Below are 26,155 nucleotides of genomic sequence, written 5' to 3' on the forward strand. Positions count from 1 at the left end.
ACTACGGAATCACAATACAACTAGTATTAGCGGAAGTGCTTTCTTCTTCTTCTTCTTCTTCTGATGTTGTCTACATAAGCGCCCGCGCTTACGTTCTGACGCTCACATATCATGCTTACGCTATTCTTCCTTGTGATTGGCCATGCAATGAGTTCTGCCTAGCAACAAGAGAACTAATGCAATGATTGGTGGATTTCAAAATTGGTCCTTTTGCCCTTTTTGACACCACGTTTCAAGACGAAGTTTTCTTCTATGTTCGGTAAGTAAAATTATATAGATATAGTTATTTTAAGTGAAATATGCTTGTTTAAATCCTTGTGGTATGTTTCTATAATAAAAGACAACGCAGCCATAATTACAATATTTCCCGGTCAAACTTTGCCAGCGTAGCCATCAAGTAAGTTAACGATATGGATCTGTGATGGTATGATAACTGAGATATCAGATTGTTGTTTATTTGATTTGTAATACTGAACCATATTAGTTATACACTTAATCGTAGTGTAAACGTGTATTTCTGTGGGAAAGAACTTGGCAGCCACTTCTGAGATAAATTAACGTTGTTCCCCCCGTTCAAATTTTCCAACCTTGCCATTAGTTAACGACTTTTTCTTAATGATTTTGTGATTTTAAAATTTTATTGAAACGACAACGTATTTATTTTTTCACCAGTGAGATGTAACTGTTACATATTTGATGGTCACCTAATCGTTTTTCTTTGAGAGAAAGAACATTGTTACTGCTTAATGTTAGACCATGTGAGGTAACGTTAACGTTAGTTTTTCCCGGGCGAACTTTGTAAGTGTCGTCATTAATTAACAATATTTTGAGGATAATCTTCACAATCATACCTTGAGAACTCGACTTTTTTCACAATTAGACATTTTGACAGTGAATTCTAGGTCAATTGTATGTTATGAGAACATTGCAAGTTTTTCTTTAGCTGAGCCTAATTAGGGTAGCTAGTGGTGTTTCATAGATGGTGAAATTACAGACCATCTTCACACTGGTCACCAGTAATTAGCTACAAAGTGATTTACTTATTTAACAGCTGTATCTGTCTGATGTAACGTTACCTTCCAGGATAATTGTCACTTTTTAGAGCCAGAGACCTTTATTTGCACATTTAGGTTTATGTTAGATAACATTGTAAGATTACCATCTTAATTATAGTGCAATTTTCTTTGTTTTTGCACTGACTTTGTTCAATTTAATATTATCAACTTTTCTGTTATAGGTGAGATGAGACAAGGACATGTGGAAATGTAAGTATTGCATTTTTGACTGTAAAAAGAGGGGTGGTACTTAAACATTATCGTTTAAAACATGGTGCTCATACAAAAACTGTACCCTTTCCATGCCTACACAATGACTGTCTTTGTACGTTCAACTCCATTAGTAGTTTAAAAGTTCATCTGGCAAACATTCATACAATTTTGGAGTTTTCCTTGGTGTGTTCACATTTCAGTCAATATTAATTACTATGTTTTACTTGTTAGATGTCTTCTCAAGAGAAAACTCTCCTAAGAGTTATACTGACAGAAGGGGACATAAGGAAGGTCTCACTGGCCAAGAAGCCTGATTCAGTTGATGCCTTGGTTGTTGCTTTAAAAGAGAGTTTGTGGCTTAATTACAACTTTTCGCTTCAGTATGAAGATCAGGACTTTGGGAATGCACTTTGCAACCTAACAGACATATCAGAGCTTCAAGATAGAGCTACACTGAAAATCATTCCTGTAATTGAACTAGTACCACTGAATCGAGAGGAAGTACTGGATGACTCTGCAAGCACAGCCGACACAGAGATACTTTCTACCTCATCACAGGAAAGGAAAAACAGAAGGACAGTCTAAAATTAAAAATGGGGAATTTTAGATCCAAGATGAGAAACTTGGGATACCCTGATGTAACCATTAATGGAGGAAGGAGAGGCACAAACAACCCTGAAGGAATGCCATCAAGAAAACACAAAGAAGCCAAAGAAATGTGAAATCAACTTTCTTCCAAACTTTCCAGGACATAATGATGACAGCCTTGAATCAGTTCATAAAGAAATTCAAGATGAAAAGAAGACGAGAACACCCAGTTCATCCCTTCTGGCACAACAGATGGACCTGACTTTTGCACTTAAGCGTAAAGAGATAGTTGAGTCCGCACCTGCAATCAGTGACGTGCTTGAATGTTGGCCTGCCCTCTTCTGTGAGCCTCAGGTAAGTCGTCTTTCTGTTTTCAATGCATTAAAAGGACTGTTCACCTAAACAATTTTCTCATTTAGTCACCCTTATGCAATGTAAAGTTGGCATGGAGTACTTTTGCAGAACACATTTAAAGAAAAAACAAACAAACAAAAAACACTTTCTTAGCCTCTTCATTATTTCGTAATTATTTCTTAGCCATGTAAAGCATTTCTGTGTGAAATCTAATGTGATTGTGACCTGGCCTTGTCTCCCCCCAGGTTTGCATGGAGTTCAACAGAATTACGGGCAAAAATCTAAAGCAGGAATTCTACGAAAACCTGGACAGACACAGTTCACGGTTCATGGAGCTTTTTAAAAACAGAAGGGGGACTCCTGGTCATCGCTTGTTGAACTTTTTACAGCAAATAAAGGTCAGCAATTTGTCTTATTTAACATAACTTAAAGGTACTGTGTAGTTCATCCAAAAATGGAAGTTTTGTCGTCATTTACTCACCCGCAGTTGTTCCAAACCTGTACAAATTTCTTTGTTCTGCTGAACACAAAGGAAGATATTTTAAAGGAATGTTTGTAACTGAACAATTTTGGGGCAGCATTGTCTTCCTTAGTATTTCTTTTTAGTATGTACATGTCAGTGGTGCCCCAAATCTGCTTGGTTTGGAACAAATTTAGGGTGAGTAAGCAATCACAGAATTGTATTTTTTGGGTGAACTATCCCTTTAAATTTTGTCAACATGTAATGTATTTCTTATTTTCATATCAGTAATCTGTTATGTATAATAGATAATCCAATATTTAATTTAAATCATATATTCTCATTACAATGCCTAAAATAGATTGATAGTGAGTTTTTCTGGCATTAATAGAATTTCATGTTTTCCTCTAAAGTCAGCACAGCCAACTGAGGTCCGAACCCTTGTTCTTCGAGGACTGCCTATCATGCTTGGAGATGATGACTCTTCTTTCTTCAAGTCATGTTTAGTAAGTACATATGTTCTTAAAAGGGATAGTTCACCCACAAATGATTACACCATGTTTACTGACCCTCAAGCCACCCAATCAGAGTTATAATAAAATATATCCTGGCTGTTCCAAGCTTTATAATGGGAGTGAATGGGGGATGGGATTTTGAAGCTCAAAAAATTCCATCCATCCATCGTAAAACTGCTCCACATGGCTTCAGGGGGTTAATAAATGCGTTGTGAAATGAATCAATGTGTTTGTGTAAGAAAATATCCATATTTAAAACTTTATAAAGTGAAACTGTAACAGTAACACCTCTCGTAGTTCAAAACACTTAAGGTACATCCTACATCATACATTACATTACTTGCACTTTTATTGTAAATTGAATATGGTCCACCGGAAGCTGGATATTTTACTTTATTGAAAGGCCTGAGTGTGAGTATATTTTAATTTTGGGTGAAGTATTCCTTTAATATACAAATGTGGCCAACTTTTCTTTATTAAATATCATTTATAATGCATACTTTAAAAAGTGTATACCAAATTCTTTGCAGGAAGCATCTACATTTGCATAAATTCAAGTGTATACATGTCAGTATAATGTTGGATTAGGGTTAGTGATTTGAAACTTAATGCACATTCTGATAAACATGCATTGATGATAAACCTTTGATTCCTGATCACAATACTATGTTTATACCTGTTTTTTCACTAGGTGACTGATCATCGCAACACTGTCCTTGATGTGCCAGTGGGGATCTTATTCGAGGACACTGATCTTCAGCCCCCCAACTCCTTGCATTTGACTTCTTCGATTGGAATAATTCTTGAAGGCCAAGTGGTGATGGACAATATGCAGGACCTCCCAATCTGTCTTCTCTTTGGTCTGATTTGCGCACTAGACCTGAATTACCCAAAATCACTGGCCAACACGTTTGATTTCATCCAGCGTGTACTAATGTCAATGGGACAGAATGCTCTCAAGCCTAGAGTGCAGTCTCTGGCAAACCAGCTATTTGCTTAAGAAACGTCACAGATACTTTAACACCACTCTTTGTTTGGGGTTTTAAACAAAGTTATCCATTAATCTAATTATCCAGTTATCTCCATTATCCATTTATGAAGAATAAAAAGTATGTTTAAATTGTTAAATGCAGAGTTCTACAACTGATGTGCAGTAGTTACTTTGGGTAACTCGTTACAGTAGTTACTTGTTACCATTGTTACACCTCTGTAGTGTGGTTGTGACCAGTAATATTTTCATTACAGTATAGTTTGGACTGTGATATTGTGACATTTGGGCCAAAGGCACTGAACATGTTCAGTATGTTTTATTTTAGTTTGCAGTCTTTGCACAAAGCTTAAACATTGAAATGTAGTAAGAAAGTAATTATTATACTTAGCATACATGTTTAGTACATTAACAATTGTGAGGCGTAAAAAGTGTAATTATTATCCACAGAGTTGTACAATTGATGTAAGTGCACTTATGTTGGACATTTTTACTGTTGTTACCACTTTTACAGTGTGGTTGTGACCCAGTAAATTTCAACTACAGTATAGTTTGTATTGTAATACTGTGAAATTTTGGTGAAAGACACTGAGTATGTTTTTAGTTCGCCATGTTTGCACAAAGCTGAAACAGTCAAAAGTAATAGCTATGTTTACATTAACATAATTGTGATACTTGAGTGAAGTATATATGTGTAGAGTTGTACAATTGATGTACTGCAATAGTTAATTTTGTTAAAACCTTTACAGTGTAGCTATGACCCATATCCATTACAGTATAGTGTTTACTGTACTTTAATATTGTGACATTTTGTCAATAAAAAGTCAAAGATTAAATATGCTGTTCATTTGTTTTATTTAAATTCGGTGTGCACAGAGCTTGCAGTAAAAAATAAGAACATCATTCAACAGTTTATTACATTTCCATGTTGAGTTAACTTAAATGTATAAGTACACTTAAAATTAATACCAAGTTAAGTGAACGTAATCGTGTAAGTACATTAAATAAGCACCAAATTTGGTGAACTGAACGATTTAAGTATAGTCTACAAAACCGCCAAGTTAAATAAACTTTAATATGCAAGTTTTGGGAGACTCCATTACTCAATTGAATTGAGGCAACGAGTTTACTCAATCAATTTAGTTCAGTAAACTTATTAGGGTTTTCAGTGTACATAAAATAATTTAATAAATGCATATTTACAATTTAAGCACTTAACTAAAATAAGTATTAATAAAATTAATAACTAGAGAAGGCTAACTATATTCAGCTTGCTTCCATTTAGTGAGAAAAGCCTACTCTTCACTTGAATTAGAAAAAAAAGCTTTTCTGGTCTTCAGTGATGCGAGGATAACGTTTGAGCATACACACAATATCTGAGTAAGACCCGAGCCAATTCATAAAAGAACAATGTAGATTTAAAAGAACACGTCCAGTTTTGTGCGAGTGAAGGAAATCCGCTTGCGAGTGGAGAGATTCGTGCTCGCGCATTAAATGATCGCGTAACATTATGCGCTCTCGACGTCTATCATTTAGATCACCCTAAAATGCCTAAAATTAATAAAGAAGAGAAGAAAGCGGCCCTAGGCAGCTGCCTACACATGCCAAGATACACCAGATGCAGTTAGAAATTAACTAAAAACAAGCCTATCGCAAGACATCTGGTACGGGGGGCACCTTATCGTCTGATAAAATCAATATACATCTAACTTACACTAAAAAGCGACTATATGCAGTGGTTTTGGCTATATTACTGTTTTGCGTCTGAATAATAATTGTTAATATGTGCATATTAACAGACAAATTATGTTCATATTTAAAAGTCCAAACAGTCAGTAAGCGACAAGTGCTTGGAAACGCTGTTTTGTAAATTATTTATTGATGAGTCTGCTGCTTTAAGGCAAACTGAAAGCGCTGCTTCTCTGCCGCTCGCTGCTCAGAACAGACGCCGAGAGAGGTGACACTGCGCCGGGAGAGTCAGACCTCGGGCTCACGGGTCAGTACTGGAGACATCTTCCAACTGAATGATAAGGTTTTTTTTTTTTTTTTAAAGTCGCTAGGTTTGTTAGTATGTACCCATTATGGGAAAAAAGCCGCCAAAAGGGTCTGAAAGTTACTACATATTGTTCTAAAGTCACACTCGTGTGTGTGAGACACAGGAGCTAATGGCAGCAGGCGGTGGATATTGTTGCGACCCGCCCAGGTAAAGTCTATGTGTGGGAAACACTGACCGTATCCAGACAATATTTTAAACTAACCATTCGGAGATGCCCTGCTGGAGCCGCTGAGTTGCAACTTCTTCATCCGGTGCTTCTCCATCTGGATCAGATTCTGGGTCAAACTGAAAAGCTTTAACGACTGCGTGTCTACAAGCCATTGCCATACATCCACTGTCAACATTAGCCCACGGTACCGTGGCCGCAAGCTGGTTAAGACCACACACCCACCCTCCACCTTGCACCGCCTCTCTCCTCCTCATTAGCATTTAAAGCTACAGACACAGAAATGGCACATCCTAAGGAAAGCTCATTGTGGGACTGGCTCATAGTGGCTGAAATTCTGCACCAAGGCTGAATTTCGGGAACGAGACTTCAGATACAGTACTAGGGACCACTTAGGCCTATATAAAAGCATCCAAAAAACAGCATGTCATGGGACCTTTAAAGTGTGTGTATAGTTCAAGGCCTATAAATTAGCAAAAATAACTCCATACTCTCACGTTCTATGAGCACCATATTTACATGCACACACCTCTCTGACGGTGCTCAGAAAGTCTCTCAGACATTGTGCGCGTATAGCGAAATGAGTTCGAATTTTAAAAATCGTAATGCTTAAAAATGCATGCAAACGACACTTTTTCGTGACCGTGCAGCACAGCAACATTATATGACTGTGTAACCGTGATCGAGACGATAATCCAAAATCTCGTCCGGTTGACAAATTTCAACCAGATAATTGTGTCTACCAATATATCGCCCACCCATAATAGGCATCATAGTATATTTGTTTGTGGATGAGGGCATGGTAGATCAGAGATGATTTTTCTCTCTACCTGTCTGTGTCACTATTAATGAGAGACAGCCGCCCATCTGACACACACTCTCAGTGCCAGTCTGTCTCTTTAAGCAAACCGCCCCTCTTGTCCCGCTCATTTCACATGCTGTATTTGCAGAGTGCCAAGAGACTGGAAAATACACTGAGATAAAGCGAAACTGCAATGATGTCAGAAAGAAGAATGAGTGGGGGGTGGGGACACACTGACGGAGGGGAAAAGAGCTTTGAGATGAAGAGCAATCAAGTAAATGAAGAAAAATACAGGATAAGCGATATATAAGACAGAGACAGTCTTTCTGTTTGCGTTAATTTTACACCTTCAGCAAACGTCAAACACTCCCATCACAAGGACTGCAAAAAACTGAACGCTAAACCAATAAAAGTGGTACAATCCTAATCCCCTAAAAGTGATTGTGTACACGAGGATGTGTGTATCAGAGAGAGAGAGAGAGATGGGGTGAGGGGGATAACTGTGTGTGCACGCGAGTGTGTGAATTTGGCAGTGATAACAGACTCGGAATGCACGACTGCGATGTTCTTCCTGAGGTGACTGAAAACTGTCACCATTAGCACCTAAAGCTCTCTCTCTCTCGCTCGCTCCTCCACTCTACCCATCAAGGACAGACACGGCAGAGTGAAGGAAGAACAGTAGCGTTAACTCTCTATCGCCCTCCTCTTTTTCTCTCCCTTCATCTTTCTGTTTTCTCTTCTCCATTGTTCTCATTCATCATTCTTGTTCTTCTCCCACACTCTTTTACACTCACTCACTCTCTTTCCCTCACTCGATTGCGCTCGCTCTCCCTCCCTCACTTGTTCTCTCATGAATGTCACCTTTACTGGTGGTAGCCGCTGGATTTGCGCACACACCCACATACACACACGCTCACTGGCTTTGGGGGGGGGGGGGGGGGGCAATGTAGGGCTGTGGGGAGAGATAGCGCGTGCCAGAAGAGAAATTTCTCGGAGTCCATTCTTCTTTTGCCGGCTCCTTTCCTGCAACTCAGGGCTTTGTCCGTCCCAGCAGCTGAAGCGAAGTGCCTCTGGACGTGGGAGCACTGGATTACCGCTCCAGATTATTTTTTTTATTTTTTTTTTCACCCAGCACAACTAAAGTTAGCCATAGGGACTGCAGGCTGAGCATCTGCCCGTTTCTGACAGGATCTGTTACTGATTTAAGTCGAATAATTCTGCTGCCAGTGAGTGAAGAACTTTCCACAAGGACCAGCCATGTGTGGGTGAGAAAGCTCTTCGTTTGTGTGCTAAACTTTAGCTTTGTCAGTGTTTTGTCTACAGGAACAAGACACAAGGGGAGGGGAAGGGAGAAGAGAGGAGAGGAGAGGGGGGGGCAAATATGTCGGCGATGTCGCAACGATGACTTTGTCAGCCTCTTTCTGTATCTTTTTGTGGAAATGTGACTGCGTCGATTTATGTTTTTTACGGATTTGTTGTGGTGCCAATATGTATTTAGCGAAACAAACATAATGAAGGACAAACCATGGACAGGTTGTGAGTGGACTAGAACTTAACCTCTTCCCTTACTGGAGGGAAACACACGGACACGTGAGGAACCTACCTGAATTCTTGGCTCGCCGCCCAAGGTTTGACCCTTGACTTTTATCTCTTTGTGCTGCTGGTAAAGAGATAAGTGCATCCAGAGAGGGTCTCTTAAGCAAACAGAGACCCCCCTCCCGAAGGTGAGAGGGGGGGGGAAAGATGGCAGCTCTTGCCAGTTCTCTCATCAGACAAAAACGGGCAGTCAAGGACGACCAAGCCAACCGGCCAATAGCCAACAAACGCAAGCCGTGCCCCAAGAGCAACAAGTCTCTTTGTCAGAAACAAATTCTTGTTCTAATATCAAAAGTACGGTTATGTGGAGGCCGCAGAGGAAGAACAGACAAAAGACCAGGTAGGTTAATTTATAACTTTTATATTTAACCACTTTTAACTGGTTATCCACCAACTAAGGAAAAACTGCATTCTTGCAAAATAGCAGAATGAAAAAGTTTGAGCTAAAGTTTCAAACTGATGTCATTCTTCTTGGCTTCTCCGTTGACACTTCACAGTCAAACTGGCTGTGGTACAAATGTAAGGATACAAAGCTGAAATACAGTCTGGTCTGAAATACAATTGTCTCTGTGAAGCAATGCTCCATAGGTCACATAAAGGAGAGAACCGCTAAGCTCATTAAGTTGCAGTGTTAAGGGATTTATTCAGACTTTTATAAGGGAGGAAAGGGTTTGACTGCTATTTTATGACATGAACAGAGCCGGAAGACGCAAGCCCTTTATAAGGTGTGATTTACAGTCTTTCAAAGCGTCCCACATGCATAGGCTATTCTGGGTTGCGTTAAGACCTGCCCTTAGGATGCTAATTACTACCTTGAGACACATCATCTCTTCTGTGTTCACACATGGGCAAGCATGTATGCATATTAATACTTAATTTCAACTGTGTTTCATAAAAGATTGTTACTCAGTGGTGCCATGAAATTGGAAGTTGGACTCCGGCCATGTTTTAGTTCCGTAACCTTGCCACTGGCTAAACAGAAAAAAACAGCATGCTCTCTGATTACAGCACTGATACTGAGACAGAAGCTCTGCGATTGTTACGCCAGCCTACAGGGCAAAAATGCAAAACACCAGTGTCCACAACTCTGACTATCAGTTTTATTGAAACAAAAACATCTCTGTTTGGTGTCGCTGCCATTGGTTGTGAGTTTTGTAATATCTTGGGGACCAAATGCTTATGACATTGTGCAATTGACACCATAGCCTAAGGTTGAATAACTAGATACTGAATAAAATAACTGCTAATGTAAAAACAAAACGAGTGAAAGATGGAATAAAGAGATAAGGCAGTGAGTGTGTGAGAGTGAAAGAGAGAGAGTGGGTGTTTTGTACGTAAACGAAAATGATTATAGTCAGGGATATTAATCTGCCTCTTTATCCGCCTCTCTCACCACTGAACATGAAACACACCACACTGCAATCATCAGAAAAAATAGGGGTATAAACAAATGAATGTGAAAGTGAGAGTGCGTGCATGGATTTTTATGATACTGGGGTAACGCTGATAGCCTGTCCTGCTCCTGGGACCATATTCTGTAATATTTACATTCCTTTGATATCAACTGAACACATTATCACATTATGCTCCAGTAGCGTTAGCATAATGTGATTTAGAAACATACTGAAATGCAAATATATTTTAGCACAGGCAAACACACAAAAACTGGCTCAGGAAACGAGATAATATTGCATTACTAGCATAGGTGATATTTTTCTGATATTTCTAACTTTTACATCTATTCCTGCTGCATTGACTTGAATCCTCATGCTCATCTAGACAAGTTTATTGTAGTTGCTCATTTAGTGCTTTTCTACCAGGGGTCAAAGTTTGGATAGTTAATATGGCCTGTTAGCCCTTGCTAGTACTTTCCAGCAGGGAGGTTCTTTTGAATACCTCAATCTGTGACATGCGAGTTGTGCTTCAAAATTCAATCCACAGCACTATGGGTGAACTGAAGCGGCCAAAAATGGACAAATTAATGGGCGTCACCTAGCCACAGCAGTGTGGGACCATGGGATCACTTCTGCATTGTCAGGTCAATGATCCATATACATCCATCATAACAATGTCAAGCCACTACTGCACCCACAACACCCTTCACACATCTGTCTCACGCACACCTGTCTCTGGTTTAGGATGGTTTCCCTTTCTGCTCTAAGATGGCGTCGTGGTCTCACACCCTCTGAGGTCGGCGCTGAGTCTACTGGTCTCTCGATCGATGCAGCTCATTAACCTGTACTGATTAATCAATGATCACCCTCTCCGTTTGCCCAGTGCCCAATTTCACGCAAGGTGGAGATTGTATAGAAACGTAACCCCCCCCCAGAGTTTGGCTTTATTCAACAACAAATCTCCTTATAGAGGACGAGAGAGACTGAGCGGGAGAGAACCGATTATTATCAGCAAAGGAGTGAGAAAACCCCTCACACAAGCTACTCTCAAATTTTGCTTTACAATATGCAACAGCTTACAGGAGTGGATTGAATACTGTCTATATGAATGATTAATCAAAGTAAAGAAACACCTGAAATCAGTGTAAAGTAAACATTAAAGATGGCATCTTTCCTAACACTACCAACTCTTACCACAATTATCATGACTTCATTTAATAAATGAATGCAACTAAGGCACAACTTTGGCTTTGAACGTTTTATTTTGAAGTAGATAACGGTGAAAACAGCATCTGAAGTTGAACCTTCCTATGACATATCATTAATATCTCCAGAGCCACACATGACTGCTGTCATTAATAAACAAATTGTGTGTGAACTTAACCATCTTTAAATCACACTAAAACTGGCAACTGGCAGATAAACATTTTCTTCTGCTGGATAAATGCAACCTTAGAGTTCTAGTGCACTCCATTATGGTGGGAAATTAACAACCAGCCAAATGAGGTTTTTTTTTTTTTTTTTCACACAGTTGTGGGTGAACCAGCTCTGTGGTGGGAAACATTTAAGATGGCAGACTAGCCTTGGGTGGAAAAAAAAGCTGTGTCTACGTAGTATACTTGTTTATGTGTACACTTTGATTAGATCTTAGACCAGCTCAGGAAATGTTTAGGGTGCAATGGGATTATAATGTATGTTTTCTGTTAAAAAATCCATATGAGATTACAGCTGTCAAGATTTAGTAATTTGAAAGAGTCCCTTGTTTGAAACTTGGGGGGATAAATGGTGAACATGCTATTGTAGCTGAAAGAAAAGTTAATTTCCCATCTTGCACACAACCTTCAAAATGAAAATGAAATTAGAAAGAAAAAGAGATAGGAGGTCTGCAGATGTGTAGCAAGGGGAATGCAGTAGCTCTGCTCTGTGTTCGGACTAAAGGAGTCTCAGGGCATGAGGATGTGGCACCGGAGGAGGACAGCATTAAGCTGACCGCTGAAGATGGGCTGTCTATCTCGCTTACTCAACAACACCTGATCACACTGCACAGTGTTAGGTAGCCTCTCGTCTGAGTACTGAGTGTGCCAGGGGTCAGAAAGAAAGAGTTAGTGAAAGACGGAGAGGGGAAGAGATAGTAATGCAGAGATGAAGTAAAGGAGAGAAGGAAAGGAGAAAATGTAGAGATAGGTGGAAAGACAAAAAGTGAGTCACTGCAAAAGATAGAAGGACATGCAGAGGGAATTCAGAGGAAGAGAGAAAATCGCTGATGATTAAGCAGGTTCTGGCAGAGAGTATATTCAATTAAAATTGGCAGCCTATACTTCCACCGCATGACATTTTTGTTCATTTTCTTATGCTAAAATGTGAGAAAAAGCTGTCTTATTTTAAAAGAACATTCAAGGTTAAAATCATTATGCTATGCTCAAGTTCTATGAACATGTTATTGATTACTGCAGAAAACTATTTTTAATTCCTTTTAATTTTTTTTGTTTTTTTTTATGATATATTAGGATAATTCAAGATTTAATTGTATTCTGTAGATAGACACAGACAGACAGATATATATATACACATATACTCATCAAAATACATGCACAAGTAACCTAATAAGGGATGTAACCAGCATGAACAGTATTGATTACAAAGCTGCTTTTATAGTCAAATAATTTTGTAGGGCTGCAACTAACGATTATTTTAATAATCGATTAATCTGTCGATTATATTTTCGATTAATCGATGAATCGGATAAAAAAAACAAAAACAAGGCATTCATTTCCAACCCTTTATTCAAAAACAGAACTAAAATATTTAGAAAGTGCACAAACACGTTGCTCCTTGAACATCCCAGAGCTGTTATAATAATAATAAAATAAAATAAAAATGGACTAACACAAAAAACATACACATGTATGCTTTACATCTGCCAAATATATAGACTTTTTTTTTTAAATAAAGTGCCACCTGAGCTGCCGGAACAACAGGGGCGTGTCTAGAGCATTTTAAATGGGGGGGCCAGTCTGGGGCACTGCCTCAAAAGAGGGTGGCCGGGGGGAGGGGTTGGATACATGATGTTAATAGGCCTATATTATATAGGCTATTAATTGCACAGTGTGAGATTCATTGGTCCTCACAGAACTTTGTGAGATCGCGATGAACAAAGAGTGACAGCTTTATTGGTTATGAGCGCTCTTTGCAAGCTTTCTAGGCAATCCATTTAAAATGTAGAACTTTGTTTTTTGCCCACACACACGTTCCAAAGTTTTGGGAATGACATCTGCATATTTATGCAGGATTCGCTCTCGAAGTATCAGCATATTGATAGCAATAGAAGGGACAAAATATGTGAAAATGTGCATTAAGAGAGCACCCCCACTTATTTCAGAAGCAGCCTTATGATTATTTCTGGAACCTGGTTGATATGCTTCTATAACTATATACAAAAACAACAAAATACAAATGTACTACATAAAATAATTTAATAAATGCATATTTACAATTTAAGCACTTAACTAAAATAAGTATTAATAAAATTAATAACTAGAGAAGGCTAACTATATTCAGCTTGCTTCCATTTAGTGAGAAAAGCCTACTCTTCACTTGAATTAGAAAAAAAAGCTTTTCTGGTCTTCAGTGATGCGAGGATAACGTTTGAGCATACACACAATATCTGAGTGAGACCCGAGCCAATTCATAAAAGAACAATGTAGATTTAAAAGCACACGTCCAGTTTTGTGCGAGTGAAGGAAATCCGCTTGCGAGTGGAGAGATGCGTGCTCGCGCATTACATGATCGCGTAACATTATGCGCTCTCGACATCTGTCATTTAGATCACCCTAAAATGCCTAAAATTAATAAAGAAGAGAAGTAAGCGGCCCTAGGTAGCTGACTACACATGCCAAGATACGCCAGATGCAGTTAGAAATTTATTAAAAACAAGCCTATCGCAACACATTTGATAGAGGGGGCACCTAACCACGTAGACACGCACCTGCAGAACAATAAATAATTTATAAAAAATAAAGAACAATACAAATCAGAAAATTTAACAGGATTTGTTTGAATGTCAGAACTTGTTCTCTACACTGCAGACGCACACACTCGCAGATGCACACACACACACACTTACTTTGTTCAGACACTTTGCATTGCAGTTAATACACGTTTTCTGTTTATTTAGTGTGAAATGCTCCCACACCTTGGATGACTTGGGTCGCACGGATTTCTCTGCCTCCCATGTATCTTTCCTCTACCTCCTCTCGTTTTTTATTTTAGCTCCGCCCTGTCTATGAGGCGCCGAACTCTGCTAGCATCCGTGCGCGAGAGAGACCGAGTGTGTTCACTCCGCTCCGCGCTCAACTAAAGTTTTTTTTTTGTTTGTTTTTTTTAATAATCAAACGTCTCCGCGTCGCGCGACACAACGAATCGATTATGAAATTCGTTGCTAACTCTTTTAGTAATCGATTTTTATCGATTTAATCGATTCGTTGTTGCAGCCCTATAATTTTGTTTATTCTCTCTCTGAGCTCACAACACAGCACTTGCTCAAGTAATTAATGAATTAAGATGTAGTTCATTAATGATTTTGTTAGTCAACAAATGAACCAAAGATTTACTTCATGGTTGCCACACTCAGGTCCCTCTGGATGATCCTAGAGGCAGAAGCGAATAAAGATATTGAGAGATACGAGAGAAGTAAATATGACAGAAATGAAAGACACCATGTTACTGGATGGTTAATACTATTGATCTCCCCATCAGGGCCGGTGGGACAATTTGTGATTGACCATCTGAAAGAGTCTAATAATGTGGCAGGAAACAGAATCCACATGTGACTAATGGCCCCAACTGTGCACGTTTTATTGGTGTTAACATTAGTGGAGGCTTTCTCAAAGTTAACAGCATTAATCTGCTTTATCCTCCACTAGCGGCACTCCAAACTGAACTAAGAGGTTGGAGTTCCCCCTTTACAAGCTCTTAATTTAAGTGCGTTCTGTATTTGACAGGTTGCAGATGGGCCATGTCTAGTAATTCACATTTTAGACTTAGTTTTAAAATACATATGTACTATATGAAAAAAAAAATGTGAAAAAAACTGGAAAAGGACTGGTAAGTTAAAAAAAACATTTCCTAAAACCGTTTTTAAAAAACAAAAAAAACAACGCGTTATTCAAAATACGGGTAAAACACCAGTGACTAAACAATATGGATAATTAACAGTACTTTGTGCCCTATTTTATGGACTTAGAGTGTAAAATCTACAATGACACTAACACTCCAAAACGTCTTCCTCTTTGGTTGTCCTGAGAGCCCCAATTCTGACAAATCTCAGCTGCAGCAGTCACTGCTCACTACCATCTGTATGAAATGAATATCCGATTAGTTTTGCGGCTGCAACAGCAGCCAAACGAGTTCCCCAGACTCCTTTGTTGATAATGAGGACGCCAAACATACAAACATCAGCTTATGCCGTTACACAACCAAAGATTGAGAAGGGTTTCATAATCTATCAAGAATTTACTTCCAGATGAAAAGATAATTAAAGCTGAAGGGATTCATGCTTTTGTTTTGAAGGGTTATTTCAGTGCTGCCTCTGGGTTGGAAGGCTGGACTTGTAAAACAGGATTGTAGAAAAGTTCCAGCAGTTTGGAAGAGATCAGATTAGGACTAAATCAGAGAAAAAGCAGCACTGAGATCAATGCCACTAGGCTGTGATTAGTATGAGTGAATTCATGCTGGAGCAAAAAGTCATGTATCATATTCATCAAACATTATTGATAAAAAAATAAAATTAAAATAACTAAAAAAGGAAATGATGAATAAATTTGCATGAAATAGAGGGGGAAAATGTATCTTTGCAATGTTGAATTTGGTATTTGAGGGAAAAATCTAAAATTAGCAGGTGAAGCAGAGCTTTGTAAGAAAAGAATAGAAAAAGAAAAGAATGCTTTATCTTTATGGAGCTTTTTTATTATAGCACAGCTTGCGTCACCAAAAAGTGAAAAATTATTTTTAAAGTCAGTAGCATTTTTAAGAAGAAAACATTAGCAACATTATCTGCATACGAACAAAATATAAGCATATTCCTATATAAGTATATTCCTCATTTCAAAAGATTTTTCAATTCCAATTCTTTGCAATCTTCAGGTGTCATTTGTTTGAATGACAGAAAAAAGTAGTACATTGGTGATATCTTAGCATATTAATAACAGTACTACAAATTATACCTTAACTTAGTCTAATTGTAGAGTTACTTAGAAATATGTATCTCTTGTATTTCAGTAAAAATAACTAAACATCTTTAAATCATTATAAATTTACTGAAAAAACTAAATTGTGTAAGAGAATTGAAAAGTCTTTCCAGAAAAATGGATCTATTTTTTTCTTACCTCTTTGGCAATGTTTTAAAGCTTAAATGTAACATTTGTAACTTAGTCATTTCATACACTTGTGCGCTTGAAACCAGTAAAACAGAAAATAAAATTAATTCAAGCCTGGAATTGAGCTTTAAATGAATCTTATTTTAAGTATGTTTCTTCGGGAAAACAAGAAATACAGTTTAAGAATGATTTTTCACCAGTGTGACATTTTGATGCTCAGATAAATGTAGAATGAGATTTTGAGTTTTAATATTACTGTTAATGTTTCACAAATCATTTCTCAGAGATTAAAGGAATTCTGGCACCATTATGTACTGACAGAGAGCGCTTGGGCTTTATTTACCCTAAAACGATGAGTAAATGCATCAGAATCGGAAACACCCACATGCCCTCTCGTCTCACTGCCTAATGACATTGCGAATGACAAAGAATGCCTTAATAGCTTCTCTCACACAGCAGCTGAAATTGAATTTGTGGATACTTTGATTAAACTTGACAAGGACAGATTGAGTTTGACCTCTAACAAGAGGCAGACACACATAAGAAGTGTATGTGTGTGTGTGTGTGTTTTAGAAGGGGCAGAGGATAAGGAGCAGCAGTCAGAAAAGGTAGACATTTACCTCAGTAATTTCTGAGCACTTAAGTGCTGGTGTTGACGTCATGAGCGGGCAAGGCTCCATTACTGTTGGGCTGTCATCCCAGAGAGTCAGATTGCTTTATAGTTACATATAACACGTCCACCACTGCAAGTACTAAACCTTGTAAAACCACCTTTCATTCAAGTTTTGTACATTCAGCAGCCTGTGCTACAGTATTTCAAAACTTGCCAGTTGGTATTTATCCACACTTTCAACCTCTCATTTTGTCAATTCACAATAAATGATAATCAAATGTACGTGGCTGTTATCTCAGTGTACGGTCCCTTGAGGTCACACAATGATGCTGACAAGGTCGTGTCTAGCATACAACACAGGAAGACAGAAGATTCAAGTGTCTGATTGGATTATTGTCCTCCAAAAAATGAATACCCATAATTACTCAGTAATGTTCACTCAGTTGGGTCTTGTTATAGAAACGTGGCATTAGAAATTTAATTGTTTTTGAAAAGCTTTAATGGACGTGTCTTAGAGCAAATCACATGGCCTTTTTTTTTTTTTTTTTTTTTTTGCTGGTACTTCACACAGTGAATCTACCAAAATAAAAAGAGCTGTTGCAGTAGAGAGCAAAGTATAAGAACTAAAGAAAGAAAAGAGATGGTGATGATAAAGACACATTCCCACAGTGATTTAACAAAATAAAATAAGTTCATAGATCAACAATCATGCTGGTCCTGGAACAACATTACGATCAACCGATCAGATTTTTAATGTTTGGGAATTCATATTTCCCTTTGATTTGAGGGGTAGCTAATGTTTATGGTTAAGTATAGGGATTTAAAATTGCATTCTTAAAATTAGTCGAGCACCAAAAATATTAATAATATAAAAATGGTTAGTTTTGTCTTAAATAGTTTTGGAGGGGCGAAATTAATGGCCCAAACAGTGACATTTAATTAGCATTTCTCCAAAGATGCGTTTTGACCACATCAGTGTATATTTTGTGCCATAAGCTACAACGTAAGACTGGACACACCTCACCATGATTAAAATGAAGCTAGAGCAGCAATATGTAAAACATGTCCAGCTAAGGCGGCTCATTGCAGAAGAACTTTACACAAAAACACAACTGAATAGCATACCGTCTTCACTAACCAAAATTTAATAACCAAAATTTTATTTTCAGTATTTGGCTAAATTAAAACTTTTGGTATGAACTCGAAACTTGGTACTGTGTTTCAGTTATTAAAAAAACAACAAAAAAACAGTTTTAGTGCATCACTACTGAAAATAAGTTATAATGACTCAGATTAATAAACTTTATCCCGATTCAAAATAGGAAAAACTAATAAATCTTTCATTTCTGTGCAGAAAGTTAAATGGAACATCCAACAATTTTGGGTATTTTTGGAAAGACAAAACATGCAAAAACATTGTTGGTTTTGTGCACTTAAAATAATAAAGCAGACCAAAATTGAATTTAACTATTAAATTAAAGACCCAAACAGAAAACTGCACTGCATACAAGCATTAAAAAAACAAAACAATTAGAGATGCCTATGGGCTCACATTTAAATATGAATTTCCATAGACTTTTTTTAGGATGAGATAAACTTGTGTAATATATTTTATTACAGATAAACTAAACAGGTAAACTTGGTCAGCTGTGATTACTTTCCAAGTATATGATGGTGTGTTTATGGGGAGGCCCACGGTTTAAGACATTGAAAACCCCTGCAATAGAGAAATAAGAAATGAGGTAAGATAAGAAAGAGGACAGACCCAGAGGGAAGATCTGATGAAGGAGTTAGAAATAGAGAGAGGGAAAAGAAGAATGAGAAACGTGAGTGGGATAAGAGGGTAAAAACTGCTGAGAACTGCAGAGAATGAGAGACAGCAGACAGAGAGAGGGGACTGGTGGGGAGTCCTAATAAAGGTTGAGGGAAGCCCTGGTAGTTTGGCCTTAGTCAGGGAGGGGTGTCACAGATGCCCTTGGCTGCTCGCTGAAGCAGTGCCTGTAATTACTCTGCACTCTCTTATCATTACGGGGTAAGCCGGCATCTCAAAGCTATAAAGCAGCACATCGCACTGTACCAGACACTCTGTCCAGAACCTCCCATACACACACACACACAAAAAAACACCCACAAATACATGCTCCTTGCACATACACGAAAGGTTACTTGACAGTTAACCTCTATCGATCCTGTGAACACCAGCAGGAAAATAGTTTGCGACTTTTCGCTCTACTACACTGTGACCGATCAAACCACGCACACATAATTGATCGAACACATGGAGGCTTCGTCTTGGTTATTGCATTTTCTGTCTGACTTTGAGGAGCTGCACTGGGCAATGCCGCATTTTAAATAAACAGCCAGAGCTCTCAATACAGCTGGCTGAAGAGGACATCCCTCTCCGTACACGAGTCCCACATTACAGTGTGTGTGTGGTGATATCGCAAGTGGGCAAAAGATAAGCAAGAGACAAACTCGGAAAGCACCAGCAGGAACATGATTAGCATTACTGCATTTGTATCACTCTAGCTAGTGTAGGGAATATCAATGCTTGACTAGGAGTGCCAACATTGTGTAAATCTGCTCCCAGTGGGGTTGGTTGTACAGAGAGAGAGGATTGCTGGTTTAGTGGGGATTGTTGGTTCATTGCTGTTTATTTCCATAGCAATTGTCACCCTCAGAAAGGCAGAAAAATACCATGTAAAAGTACGAGAATCCCTCAGCCAATCATATTAATTAAAAGTCATCGATGCGTGAGATTAAATTAGACAGAGCTAGGGGTGAAAAGGGGATCACTGTAAGCTGGGTGCAGAGATAGAAAGAAAGAGAACTAACTTTTGTGGGTCAAAAAATGACACAAACAGTATTGATATTGTGACATCTGCAACACTACTGAAGTATCGACAAAGTGGGAAAAATTTGCTTAAAGAAAAACAATCAAAATGTACTTTCTTAATACTCATTCCTGTGCATTATTCAGTAGTACATGTTATACCTAAGCAAAAAAGGATGTCCCACCTCACAAATGACTTCCCTGTTCTATCAATTCTACATTTATTTATCCTTTCTTTTATCTTCCCACGTTCACAGAGTATAAAAAGCAGGCTGATGAAGCAGACTGTTCCTTCACCATACTCTGTTCCTCACGGTTACGGTTTCTGACTCAATAAATCAGGGATTTTTTTACGAAGAGTGCAATTTTTATATATATATAAATTTGATAGTAAAGTGGTGCAATGTCTATTAATAATATCTAAACTTGGGCTGTAATGATTTTTGAAATTCAAAGCATTTGTCTCTCAAGTTTTTCTCAAAAGTATAGTTCACCCAAAAATGATTTAATACTTTAAAGCTACACAGTAATGATTAAAAATCGTAAATCTGGCAAATGCTTAGAAAAGTCAAGTCTCATTTGGTAATCACACTAAAAACTGGAGTTTTAAATTTACTTAATAGATTTGATTTAATCTCAATCTCTAAATAGGTATATTAACACTTCTAAAAGTGATACTGAAATAACTCCCAAATAGGGTTAAAAAACAACTCCACATAAAGCTAAATTTGACCTCTAGTGGGAATAGTGGTGCAATCTAATACTAGCTGGAATTAAATTTCCAACAATAGCAGGGCTCTACAGTGCGACAATTTCAGTCGCATTTGTGAAGTACTGCGTGCTGCTATCAAAAATAGTGCGACTAACCCTATCAGTATATTTGTGTTTGCGCTCAGGGGAGCTTCAAAGATTTCTACTTAACGGGTTTTTGCAGCGTTGAGTAATGCATTGCATACATATGTTGATTCATTGAATGAAACGTTAATCAGAATCCACTCACTGCTCAAAATACTGGAGTTTTGTTCATTGCGGAGTTATGCAAGCTCACAAATCCTCTCGTTATGACAAACAAAGTGTAGACAGGGTGTACATAAGAGATTCGTTGTGCAGTGTAGAGAGGTTCGTTGATTATAATGCAGTTTTGTGAGATTGCGATGAACTGAAGTAAGTGACAGCTTTTAGAGATTATTAAGGGAGTTTGCAAATGTGATATTAAATTAATACAACAGTTCAATAAACAAAAGTTAATATTAAGTGACATACATTGCATGACTTTAACAATATTGTCTGATTTTCGTCAACGAAAATAGTTTCAAACAAAGTCACAGCTGAGCCGCTGCTCATCTCCAAGCAAACAAAGCTGTGTTTCGTTTATGAATGAACGTGCGTTTCTAAATGAATCTAGAGAGTCAATGATTCAGTTACCCATTCACAAAGACAGTCACTTGCTTCTTTCCTGAATGAATCAGCCGTTCTTCAAACGAATCAATTGAATGAATGATTCAGTGATAAAATCAGTGACTTGCCGCCACCTGCTGGCAGTTTTAAGTGTCATTTCAGTTAGCCTATTTAAATCATTTAAATCAAACAATAGTTCTGTATTCAAAATTGTATATTTAAAACATTAATCTCACAACATTATGAATTTAAAACATCCATGTCACCTCTGAGCCTTTGTAAATGTCTGTAAATTTACCTACATGCCACTTTTGTGTTATTTTGTGCCACCTTTGTAATGAAAACAAATATTGTTAATATTCATTTCTTTTGATTGGTAACTTATTCTTCTTATTCTACCTGTTCTTATTCTATTTTTTTTTTTTTATTAGAAATTTTTGAAAAGCTTATAAATATTTTTTTTTATAAATATGCATGTTGTTGCTCTTTTGTTGGTTTTGATTGCTTCTATTGTCCTCATTTGTAAGTCGCTTTAGATAAAAGCGTCTGCTAAATTACTAAATGTAAAAATACATTTTTGAATTTGACATATGACGACATACTTTTAATAAAATTAGAAAAAAATGGCATTACAAAAAAAAAATAAAAAATTAAAAATGGCCCAGTAAATCACTTTAAGTAGTCAGATATTACCTTGTAATGGGAAGGCAAATTTTTTTATTGATCAGAAGGTGCTCCTGCATTTTTGACAGTGCTCCTAAATGTTTTAGAAAGAAGAGTAAGCCTAGAGACCTGAATAGTGTAAAGCTATTTATTCCTCTGGCTCAGTGTATATTTAAAACTGTAAGAAGGAATTATAACCCAAGTAGTATATTGAGTTGGAACCAAAATTACTTATAATTCACACAGCCAGAATGGTAACCTCAAAAAGAAAGGAAAAAAAAAAAAAATACCAGTGATGGACAGTACAAACCCAAAACTTGTTTGCACAGATAACATGGTGAAAATGCTGAAGTTTTAAACCTGTTAACATTTAATGATCATTCCTGACCTGTTAAATCAATAACCATCAGAAACGTACCTCTCAGTAACTTTGTTCCTGATGTCTGCTGTGGTGCAACTGCAAAGTGCTTCACTGTATGATGAGCTGAATACGAAGTGAGCTTTGAAGAGTTCATCACTGTCGAAAACACTCGCATATTGCTTTTCATTGCCTTCTTGTCCAGGATGATGTAGAGTCTCTGGATACTCCATTTGTGTTCCCTAATGCAGAGCAGGAAAGGCTGGAAAGATTTTACACTAGACACAAAGGTCTGAATGTTTGTACAAACCTGTAAAGAATGGTAAAACAACATTGTCTAAATACACATTCTTGCAAAACGAAAGACTCCATCAATCTACATCTCACTTTGGAAAAAAAATGGTACAATTAAAAAATACCTTCAGAGACCTCAACAAATGCCTGAGGAGAAACACTTTTGACCTTTCGTAATCGGAGGAACAGCAGCAAGATAACAGCCTCAACCTAAACAGAGAAAATACATGAAAATAATCTAATAAAAATTTTATTTGAATAAAGCAAGAGAAGGTTTACCAGTCACTTTCTCCTTGGGCAGACCTAATGAGCCAATCAACATATACTGTATGCTACTCATATCCTTGGTATCTTGCATTCTCAAGATAATTTTTCCAAGAGCTCCCTGGCAACCTCCAAAATGCATCAAGATGTGCTGGTTAATCTTGCATATATGATAAAGTACTGAATCAATACATTATCTAAGAGTACTTCAATAGGTTATGTATAAAGTCAACAGTTATAATCATGAGATGATGAGTTGAATCAGGCTTGCTAAATCAAGTCCAGGAAACATGGCTTTAAAAAAGACAAAAGCTTGGAATGCTGCAAATATCCGTGCTCAGTTTTGTCACTTATTTGTCAGCCCCTCATGCAAATGAGTTTTAAAAGCTTTGATGCCAGTTTTACAATACTACTAAATACATATATCTAGGAAGAAATAAAGTTTGGAGGTTTTAAAATTTAATGCAAAAAGCCAGTTATCAAAACAATACTGTGAGCTGCAGATATCATTTCTAAAAATCAAGAGTACACTTTAATTTCATGGACATCTGTGGCTGCTTGTTAAGCAAGTCGTATCATACATTTCAATCAGAAACAATTATTCAAATAAAATGTAAGAGTTGAAGAGAAATGTAAGAAAAAACTCTCTGGAAAGTAATTATTTTAATCTGAAGTAACGGTAACACCTTATACTCACCTAATTGGTCTAGAGGTGTTTATCTGAATGCAAAGCAAGTTTTGTTCTTTGACAAGTAATAACGGAGGATTTTGCAAAAATGTTTGAAATATTATATTACACAGTGACAAACTGAACATCTTACCTGCTCTTTTTACTGAGGTAAAATACCGCCCATTTTCCAGGCTGGCGTCTTTCAAGAAACTGACAAGTCTATTTGAGTCTAGTGCTAATAGATAGATGCATTTTACACAGAATGCTGTTATATGTGATAATATAGGTATATTTCTTTAAATAGACAATATCCTAATTCCTTAAAACACCATGCAATCTTCACAGAAACCTCACGCACAACATCGAACTGATGCTTACTTACGTAGGGTGTACGTGGAAGCATGGTTAAGCAGTTAAAGAGTTTGATGCTCGAAAATGTAACCAATGTTATTGCGTCGTCAATTCAGCTCTTAATTTTAAAACATACTATTACTGAATTTCAGAAAAACTAAACTGTAAGTATACGAAACTTCGTTTACATATTAAAGTGATGATTCTTTTAGCAGTTCAATGAGTCAAGTATTGATTCATTAGGCTTTGACAGTGTGATTCGTTAAAAGAATTGGCTCATAAGAGTCATTTGCTAATGAATTGTTCTATACTGTTCGCACTGTATGTTTGCCAGTGTTGCCAACTTAGCAATTTTGTTGCTAAATTTAGCAATTTTTCACACTAACCTAGCAACTTTTTCTTCCAATAGCACCTAGCGACAAATTGAGCTATTTTTAACATTTATTTGCCAATTTTTTAGCAACTTTTGAAATGACTCAAACTTTAAAATGGTACGCAATCTCCATCTAAATTACACAAAATGAATAAACAAGATGCATAGCTGTGCACACATCACATGAATTAAGTTAACTATTTACAATTGTTCAGTTTGATAATAATAATTTAATAATTGTTCATTTATGATACACCTTAGCTTGTACCTGCGATTGTTGATCAGTTAGTACACTGCAAGAAAAATATCTAGAAAAATGGAAAAGGTACTTGTAATTTTTCAGGACATTATGTGTTATCCATTATCCGTTGTAAAAAAAAAAAAAAAAAACTTATTAACAGTAGATTGTGCCCTATTTTTACAGACTTTTCTTAGATTGTAGCACACTAACTAACTACTAATACATTGCTTAAAACTATAACTGTTCAGGATGTGTAGTTTTATAAGTTCACTAGCTAATAAAAAATATTTAATGGTTCAAAACGGTGTAAGTGTTCAATAATCTCAATAATAAAACTATTTAAAAATAGTTATTTATATTTTAGTATTATATTAGGCATTTATATTATTTACAAACAAATCTAATTTAACATATATAAAAAAAGTGCTGAAAAGTGTGGCATCAAACACTTAAGCGAACAACTAAAAACATTTTGTTTACTTTTCAGCCCTTTGTTAAATCTTTTCCCATTTAATGACCTGAATCAATACTTGAATGATGTTAATGAAATTAAAAGTTAGTAATACTGAATTGCACTGGAGCAAATGAAGTGTAGGCCTACTTGTTGATTCTACATTGCTTCATTTGGAAATAAGACTACATAGTTAAGAATATGCATTTCTAAATAATTATTTTAAAATGTATAAAAAAAGAAAAATGCCAGTGTGTTTATGCATTCAATATGCAACTGTTAGTGCCCAAGCAACAATGTTTTACCATATTTTGGATAATTCCTGTTAAAATAATGTTTTAGCTAACCAAACACATTGGACATACATAAAATTGCATTAAAAAGAGCTTGTTTGTCTGACCGTAATAAAATGGCAGATGGGAACAACTGCCATTCAAGTGGGATTGATCCATAATGCGTAGTGAAGAAGCAGCTAAACTGAAGTATAAAAGTTGCAATATGTGTAACATATATTCCAGAGAGGGATAAAGATAAAAGCCTGATAGGGAACATGTATGCAGTAGATTAACACAACATTATGTAACTTTGTATAATGTGCACTGTTATACCCAATTGAAAAAAATGACTGGCATTTTGAACACAAACGTGCTGCCAAAAGGATAGTTCACTTAAAAATAAAATGGACATCATTCACTTGCCTTAATATTGTTCCAAATCTAAACCAGTACCATATTTTGCAAAATTGTATCATTGTTCCTTTCTTTACAGTTAAAATGAATTGGGACTGAACATTTCCAGCTTTGGAAAGACACCATTAAAATTTCATAAAAGAGGCCCATGTGACTTGTGTGCTATAATATAAATCTTCTGAACTCTTACAATGCATTCAATAAATATTTTTGTGAGGAACAGACCAAAATTGAAGCCTTTAATACACTGATTCTTTATTCATTGATTCATGAACAAATCATATAGCTTCAGAAGACTTTGCAATGGCTCCCTGTTATGATTTTTTGTGGTCATTTTGCATCCTTGAAAGCATCAACACACCGTCATTGTAATGGAAAAGAGCAACCACAGTTCTT

At 36.9% G+C, this 26,155-nt stretch overlaps 2 protein-coding genes across 2 annotated transcripts in view; both read left to right on the forward strand.

The window, feature by feature from the left end:
* Positions 1–203: 203 nt before the first annotated feature.
* LOC306864534 (uncharacterized protein) lies at positions 204–5,014 on the forward strand. The gene is made up of 6 exons (XM_079408619.1): positions 204–259; positions 1,238–1,265; positions 1,500–2,210; positions 2,456–2,608; positions 3,084–3,176; positions 3,877–5,014. Exons 3-6 carry the CDS (start codon positions 1,917–1,919, stop codon positions 4,183–4,185), a joined length of 849 nt encoding a protein of 282 aa, XP_079264745.1. The 5' UTR covers positions 204–259; positions 1,238–1,265; positions 1,500–1,916; the 3' UTR covers positions 4,186–5,014.
* Positions 5,015–8,145: 3,131 nt separating this feature from the next.
* The window catches only part of LOC306864535 (fibroblast growth factor 11-like), a 47,479-nt gene continuing 29,469 nt past the window's right edge, over positions 8,146–26,155 (forward strand). Inside the window, exon 1 of the mRNA XM_079408620.1 lies at positions 8,146–9,133. Within this exon, the coding sequence (XP_079264746.1) occupies positions 8,941–9,133 (193 nt within the window). The 5' untranslated portion in view covers positions 8,146–8,940. The remainder of the gene's footprint in view (positions 9,134–26,155) is intronic.

This window comes from Barbus barbus, assembly GCF_936440315.1.
Source record: "Barbus barbus genome assembly, chromosome: 45".
Taxonomy (NCBI): domain Eukaryota; kingdom Metazoa; phylum Chordata; class Actinopteri; order Cypriniformes; family Cyprinidae; genus Barbus; species Barbus barbus.

Bases quoted from the DNA above. Each gene is read 5' to 3' on its own strand.
- LOC306864534 (XM_079408619.1), top strand. From the start codon at position 1,917: ATGGAGGAAGGAGAGGCACAAACAACCCTGAAGGAATGCCATCAAGAA. The intron at 2,211-2,455 runs GTAAGTCGTCTT...GTCTCCCCCCAG, and splicing joins CCCTCTTCTGTGAGCCTCAG to GTTTGCATGGAGTTCAACAG. The intron at 2,609-3,083 runs GTCAGCAATTTG...TTTCCTCTAAAG, and splicing joins ACTTTTTACAGCAAATAAAG to TCAGCACAGCCAACTGAGGT.